Raw genomic sequence first — 8451 nt, forward strand, 5'->3', positions numbered from 1 at the left:
GAGTCTAATACAATACTAATACCTGTACAATTCTAACCGGCTGTAGCTTGTAAGACTACTGACAACACTATTCTAACAGCCTCTTTCATACATTACTACAGTGGAGAAAGAAAATCCATTTGACAAACATTGCTAGCTTGATTTCACTTTTGTATGGAAGTGCTAAAAGTTTGGTCGTATGCTCCGATGAGGTCAGAAGACTGAAATGTTAAAACAAAAAAAGGTGGAGAAACAGCTGAAAGTAAGCAGTAAGAGCTTCTTCAGAATCGTCTTTAGAAACTGACACATTTGCCAGAGACTCTTGCCAGAGATGTGCTTGCATCCCTTGTCATTCACCCACTGATATCCTATTAAATGGATGGCTCTCAGGTTATTTGAACCAATCATCCTGTATCGGGGCTTGGTGCCGTCTTTATCTCTTATGTGTCTTTAACGTTGTGGTTACTTCGTTTGACACTATTCAGTGGATTTATTGATTTGATATTGTTTGCTTTGTTTTGGTGTTATACTGTATGTCAAGTAAGCTGCATGTGCTCAAAGATACTTGCGAAAAGCTGATTTCTTCCTCTGCTCTGACTCCGAGTGCCCTCTTTCCCCTTGATAGTGTCTTGCTTCTCTCGCTCCCCTCTCTGGGGTGGTGACTGTAGATTGTACTGTAAATGCTCTTACTGTCTAGGCCCAACCAGGCTTTTGAACCAGGCCTTTGGCCCTACAAGCCAAAGGATATGGATTCAGACAAACACTGTCCACTTTAAAGTCAGGGTCTTAGTCAATTTGGTACCTGGTAAAACCAAGGTCAACTATAATGATACAAGTTGAACTATAATGTTAGATGGATGTTCTAACCAGATATCTGGAGAGAAGTGACTGGATTGAAGTCTAAATTGTTATACTGTGTGTGTTGGGATGTATTCATTGAATGTTTAACGGTCATAAAGTTTGAATCCTTTTGGACTATATTGGATATAAACATTCCTTGTTTACCACGTCACAAACTATTTCTGCATTGTCACAGGCCTTGAATGTATGGGCGTGCATTCTGTGTTTATGTAAATACTTCCACTTGTTTGTTTCTCTTCTTCTTCTGAAATCTGTCTGTTTTCATTTTCACTCCCCTTAAGGCTCAGTAGGACAGTCCTTATTCAAGGCTTTCTTCAGCACTCATGTATGAGTTTTTTTTTTTTTTCCCCCTACCGGTCTGTATCCTGGGGCGCGTTCAGCAGGACACAACGTTTTGGAAAGTTCAGATAGTAATATGTAGAACAAACATTCCTCTCTGACATCAAATTAGATGGAATCACAACCTTTTTTTAACCTTTATTTAACTTGGCAAGTCAGTTAAGAACAAATTCTTATTTGTGTAGACCAAGGAATAATGTTGGCTCTATTCATGGAACGTTTGGCTACTGAACGTGGCCCAGGTTTATGTCTGTGTGGTTTGGCTCAAGTATCTTGTTATGACTGCTCTGTGGACACATTGTTGTGCTTCAGAGTGCTGGCAAATGATGAACAACGCTTACCTGCGCTTTTACCAATGTCCCTGTTTGTCTTCAGTAAATAATTATTTCTCTAACCTCAGTTATGTTCTATTCTTTGAATGACATATTTCACCCATATTCTACCTGATGTTGCGCTGATAGAAGAAAACCACTCAGATACCATGGTTCTCTTCATTGCTGCAGAAATGAGAAATTTAACTTACAGTTTTTTTTTATTCAAAACACTACACACAATTAGCACAACCACACACCCAAGTAGCAAAACACCACAGATCCTTTGCAAAATTAAACACTCTTGTAAAAACTATACACTTCTTTTTAAAAACCACACTTTGTTACCATATGAAACACACACGTTTCACATTACTATACTCTGTTTGCACGAGTTACACTCTGCTGTGATAAACCTAAAACACTTTTAGCACTTCTACTTCCCTATGATTAGAGTAGGCTACTATCAACAAAGTACAAATATAATGTAAATTCACCAAACACTAAATAAGACCAATGTTGTAGACTGAAGAAACTCATTTATTTCTCAACACGCCCAAAATGTTGACATAATACTGTAACCAAACGTCACTTTACGTATTGTAAGTTCAAAAAAATAAATACAAAAATAACTAGACATTGTCTCTTCGCCTAGCTGGATCTGGCCAGAGAATTTCATCAACATCGCAGGCAATGTTGTCATTAGCAAGACACCTTGGAAAGAAACGCCTTGAATGACGAATCCATCCTTGCATTGCTGCTACCTCCATATGGTCACAGCCCTCCTCCATGGCTTGGATGAGGGGTACCTCAGCCTGGAGACGGAGATCATATACCTTCCACCGCCATGCCGAGAAAAAAAATATTCTATAGGGTTGAGGAATGTAGAGTATGGTGGAAGATATAGGACTGTGAAATGTGGATGTTGCTGAAACCAGTTCTGAACCAGAGCAGAGTGGTGGAAAGACACATTGTCCCAGACAACAATTGTATTGCATATGATCGATTTGATTTGCTGCTGCTATGTTGTGCAATTGGTCCAAGAATGTAAGTATGAGTGCTGTGTTGTAAGGGCCCATATGGGCATGGCGGTGGAGGACCCCATTCTGTGTAATGGCTGCACGTTGCCCTGGGACATTGACTATAGCCCTGTGGCCAATTATGTTTCTTCCCCTCATTCGTGTACTCGTCAGGTTGAACCCAGCCTCATCTACGTAAATGAACTCATGCTGGATCTCCTCTCCATCCATTCGTAAAACTCTCTGAAAAACAGTGTCAGGCAAAATTGTGTAGTTCAGTGTAGATATAGTATACATATTACAGTACAGTAAAAGATTGTGAGACAGTATGCAAGATCACACTGCTAAAGTGAATACAAACCACTGCATAATCATGCCGCAGTCGTTTCACCCTTTCGGAATTGCGCTCGAAAGGCACTCGATAAATTTGCTTCATTTGAATATGTTTTTTTTTTAGGATGCGTGGCAGTGTTGATGTTGAGACCTGATGGATATCGTTGAAAATGGCGTGGTTATTGACAATGTTAGCTTGGAGCTGCTTGAGTGTTATAGCATTGTTGGCCAAAACCATGTTTACTATCTCCCTCTCTTGCTGTTCTGTGAACATAGGAGGCCTTCCCCCTTGTCGTCCCTGACCCTCAATCCTATGTAGAAAAAACAGTATACAATAGTACAGTAATTTCACAGGAAAAGGTAACAGCAGTGCTGATAGTGCATAGAATACAGTACTGTAAGCAGTTACTGAAACCGTGCAGATGTTTTTGATATGATGATATTTTTACAATACCTATTTTCCAGTCTAAATGTTCTCATCACACTTGCCCCTGTATATCGGCTTAGATTTGGCTGTACTCGCAGTCCAGCTTACCTCAGCGTCAGGCCGTGGTTGACAACGTGGTCAACCAGTGTTGCGCGGATCTCATTTGTCAGATTCGGTCCTCTTTGAGCACCTTCTTGTCTTCCTCTTCCTCTTCCTCCCCTTCCTCCTCCTCCTCCTCGTCCTCTACCTCGTCCTCCTTGTTCTCCTCCCCTTCCTCCTCCTCCTTGTCCTCCTCGTTCTCCTTCTCGTCCTTCTCGTTCTCCTTCTCGTCCTCCTCGTTCTCCTCCTCGTCCTCCTCCTCGTCCTCGTCCTCCTCCTCGTCCTCATCTTACTCTTTCCATTGTACTTGAAGACCGATGAACTCACCTGCTGCTTTTTATAGTGCTTATACACCTGATTGGTGTGTCTACAATTAAGCAAACGAGTGTTTGCACACCTTATGACTGTGTTGAACCAATTGGTTGGACGGTGTGGTAATTTGACAGTCAGTGCTTTGGTATTGCAAGGACGTGACTTCATGATAGATGTTTGTGTGTAATGTATGTTAACTGTGTTTAGTGTTTTGCAAATCACTGTGTGTAGAGTTTTGCAACAAGTGTGAGGTTGACAATGTGCTTATAGTTGTGCAAATATGGGCTGATGTTTTGCTTCTTGAGTGTAAGGTTTTGCTAATAGTGTACTACTTTTAATTTTAGTGTGTAAGCAATCCAAAAAAACTGTAAACATGAATTTGATTCTATTAATAAACTGTGGGTTAGAACTATAAATCTTCAGAAATGTAACACTCATTGCACAGCCTCATTCCAAACCAAACAGGGCTTCACATGTGGTTCAAAAGATGGTCACATCACACTCAGGTTTTACTTTACAAAATGAATGTTCGGGACTTGTTTCTTCTCCCTCTTTTTTTTACAGCTTTCATATTGGATAAGCCGTGGGAAGACAAATACATTTGTACTAAAAGTCTTACCTCAGAGAATCACAAATATTATTTAATCTGTAGGATGTCTTATCATTTTCTATTTGTTTTATGTGTTTGAATGTCTGTTTTGATTAATTAGTGGCCTTGGCTATAATACAGAAACAGAATGACTATTGTTGCTAGGCCTTCATCTATTTTAATGGACACCATGTGATACACAGGGGATGTAACCATAACTCGAGCCTGCACAGTGTTTGTTGTTGCTTGGTAGCGTAGAACTTGGTCCTGAAATGAAGCATGGCTATTAAAAGTGAAGGAACAGAAAGAAGGGGAGGGGGAAAGAGGGAAAATGGAGAGGAAAAAGTTAACCCCTTTATTTGCATATTAGGATGCCTTAACATTCTGGTGATCCATTTATCATGCTCTCTTGTTCTGAGAGAAAATACATTTGAGAAAAGTTCTCTCTAGAGTTCTCACTTTATTTTCTGCAATAATCATGATCAACATTATTAATATAACAAGTCAATAAATATCAACATACTGTTCCTCCAGATAATCAGGGCAGTAGCAAGTAGCACGTTGTAGGTCTACCATCCATAATTGCATGAGTGAGATAGACTTGTTAGGAGGATCATTTCCATAATGAAACAGACCTATGGGGTCAACTAACAGGTAACCAGTATTCTTCCAGTTCTCTCATGTCTCCACCTGGTGATGAAGTGACTGTATTACAGCCTGGCAGCCAGGAGATCTTCCACAGTAACAGGATCACACAGTGAGTGTTTAGTCATGGGACATCCTATTATTGACTGCTGACCAACATACCTGGCACATGTTAACATATGTGTCATAACAATAGCATTGCAGCCCAATGATACTCTGGGCAGTCTAAAACCCCTTACCATGGCAATGAATACCTCCACTGTGTGAATCGGGTTCCTAATCTTATTTTTAACGGAGATCCACTTCAATGAATGGCCTAGATACAGCCATTCACAGATTCCCAAGAACAGATTTCAGATTCTAGAATCCAATCTGCCTTCAAGAACCATCCTTGATTGACTGTTGGTTGTTGTACAGGTACTGACATGACTTTTAATGTTTAGTCTGTCATCAAAAGCCTCATCTAAATATTACTTCTATCTGAACTGACCCATTCTCATTTTAATGAGCTCCTCTTCACAGTCTGATTATAGTCAAGGTCATAAATGGATACATTTACATCTCTGTCTCTCATGTCTTTATTGGAATAACCCCACTGGAAAAATGCATCAAATGACACCAATCAAAAACTTTTTGGATCATACTAGAATTTATACACTCCACCACACATAGCCTATTTAATAAAGTAAGAAAAATAATGGAAACAAAATAGAATTCATAGAATTGTACAATATACAGAATTTACAAATCCAAATCCAAACGCTGCCAGTGTTTTACCAGGTGTTGAAATAAGTTAAACCTGTTTTAACGGGACTATTTCAAATAAAGATGTACCTTTATACTGTATGTCCACAGCATGGCAATATTAAAGAGTTGATAACAACCATGGTAAAGAAAAGATAAAGTAAATCATGTGTTATTGAGGTAGTGAGTGCTCGACTGGAAGGTACATTATCACACTAGATATTTGTATGTTGTTTAAGTATGTCTCAGCAAACAAATGTTGAGTTAGTTGACAAAGAATCTGCATCAGTGTGTTTCTGGATCAGGAAGCTATACAGGAAGTATATTTGCTCCACTACACCTGCAAATCAAATTAGATGGACTCACAACCTGTGAGATTAGTGTTCAGTCATGGTTTGGGACTCAATACCCAAGGTCTTGGTCTGGGTCTGGGGTCAAGAGTCTAGTCTTTGTCTCAAGAGTCTTTATATACACATGGTCTTGGTCTATCTTTAGTTGTGACTCTATCCCTCTCTTTCTGTTCACTATATCTCTACATCACTCCCATCCAGTGCCCCATCACCAGTGACATTAGTGACCCAATGATGACGATGATGCTGTTATAGATGGGCCCGCTGGATGCTCCATAGTAGTACTCCATATCCCCAGAGCCCTCTGGTCCCTCATAGCCACCAGGCCTGGGGCCATACCCTCCACCTCTGGGGTAGCCCCCATAGCCTCCTCCATAGCCTCCATACCCCCCCCCATAACCACCTCCATACCCCCCATATCCTCCTCCATAGCCAGGACGACTCAGGGCACTGCCCAGCATTGCTCCTCCCAGGGCACCAGCAGCAGCAGCCCCTGCCATCTTCCCCGCACTGGAGCCTCCACTCTGGGCAGGCATTGGTCGGTATGCCGGTCCACTCTGGGCAGGCATTGGTCGGTATGCCGGTCCGCTCGAGGATGGCATTGGTCGGTATCCCGTGCCTCCACCTTGACGAGGGTAACCGCTACCTCCACGTCTACTACCTCCCCACCCCCCACCGCCACTACGTCCGAAGCTCCCACCACGACGAGCCTCTAAGGTGGGGCATAGGGTTGCTAGGAGAAATAGGCAGGTTGCCACGGTGAGGAGAAGTCTCTGTTGGCCAACCATCATAGTTTCCTGTGAAGACAAGAACATGAAGAGTTTGTGATGAATATATGCCACATTTCTACACTAGCGCTGGGTCATTACCAAGACGAGAACAAGACATGAACATAAGCATGATCTGTGATTAGTGTGAGACCCCCCCCCAGTGACATGTTGCCTGCATTCATCAGCTTGTCTGGAAAGTCTGTCCAGTGATTAGTATGGTGGAACACAATGTACACACACACAGGTTTTAATATGGTAGAACACAACGCACACACACACTAATGTTCTCGTCACTGCAGGCTTTGCAAATTGCTTAGTAAGGGTTATTTTTACGCTAGAGACAAATTAACAGCGAGCTGGCCCTGCTAATCCAGCTTTGTCAGAGAATTGTTACACAAGAGCCGTGAGAAGTCAACACCATAGCATCTAACAAGTCAATTTAAGATTTCTGGCTTCAGTGCATTGAGAAGCCAGGGTATAAACTTAGGTTGGTATGAACTCTGGTTCTAGTCTGTCAGAGGAAGATCTATGAAAAACAACAAGTGAAATGAAGGGAGACTTTTTCCGGTCAACATTGTCTCTAAAAACTTTATCAGTGCGAGTTGACAATAATCCTTGTCAATCCCCTTGTTTTTGTGTTTCAAAACCCAGGAGATTTATTTTCTACTAGGTCAGGGATGACCACTAGACCAATGCCATAACAGATTCACTTCATAAGGACCATGTCATCATCTCAATAATCATCACACGGTTTTACTTTATGTCCATAATCTGTCTCTCTACTTTCTCTATCTCCCTCTAATCTCTCTTCTGTCTCTGTCACTCTTACTCAGACCTCTTTACCACCGTAATCAATGTCCTCCCTAAGATCTCTCCCCATCATCATCACACAGCATTACAGTGTAATCTGTGTCCTTGGCTCAGAGGCTATACATATCAATAGTCTTCTGGCTTTAGAATAATCCCACACAGTAGCTTTCCAGTTTCCAAGATGACCTACTGTGTTACGCAGAGAGTTCTAGAACGTCCCTCTTGGTTAATTCAGAACACAGAGCTCTAGAACGTCCCTCCTGGTTAATTCAGAACACAGAGCTCTAGAACTTTACTGCTGGTTCATTCAGAACACAGAGTTCTAGAACTATCCTCCTGGTCCATTCAGAACTTTTGGTAACTGTATAGGCATGCTGTAAATGTCTATGTAAAACTTATCCAACTGACATTTGACCCCTATAGAATAAGTTACACAAGTGCAATACAACTGGGTCAAATGGCAAATAACACTAATGACACACTTGATGCACCTGCATTAAATAATGACATGTATCTCGGTATTTGTATTTTCAAATGCCAGATTACAGTTACAGTATGCTACATCATCAACAACAGATTGAAATATCTTCAGAAATGATAGGATGATGACAGTAATGGAAATTCCCTGCAAACACTGAGCAAAAAGCGGTAGTGAGGGTTGAAACTCTTACCTGTAGAAGTTGGCGAAGAGCTGAAGAAAATCACAGACAGGTCAGAGGATGTCCGTTGCTAGTCCTGTTGTCCTCTTGGCTCAATCCTGTGTGTGTGATGGTAGGTGACTGTCGGGTCTCTTTAACCTCCAGACGATTTCAGCCATGTAGAGGGGATCTATCTCTGACCTTCTCATTGGCTGAGCAGGATAA

The 8451-nt window shown here is 41.5% G+C and overlaps 1 protein-coding gene across 1 annotated transcript; it reads right to left on the bottom strand.

Moving 5' to 3' along the window:
• Positions 1 to 4610: 4610 nt before the first annotated feature.
• LOC110536204 (uncharacterized) lies at positions 4611 to 8375 on the bottom strand. The gene is made up of 2 exons (XM_021621830.3): positions 8260 to 8375; positions 4611 to 6805 (listed from the first exon to the last, which is right to left on the bottom strand). The coding sequence occupies exon 2, from the start codon at positions 6797 to 6799 to the stop codon at positions 6191 to 6193; it is 609 nt and encodes a 202-aa protein (XP_021477505.1). The 5' UTR covers positions 6800 to 6805; positions 8260 to 8375; the 3' UTR covers positions 4611 to 6190.
• Between the last annotated feature and the right edge of the window lie 76 nt (positions 8376 to 8451).

Source organism: Oncorhynchus mykiss, chromosome 11 (genome assembly GCF_057628025.1).
Source record: "Oncorhynchus mykiss isolate SJ-2025 chromosome 11, ASM5762802v1, whole genome shotgun sequence".
Classification (NCBI taxonomy): domain Eukaryota; kingdom Metazoa; phylum Chordata; class Actinopteri; order Salmoniformes; family Salmonidae; genus Oncorhynchus; species Oncorhynchus mykiss.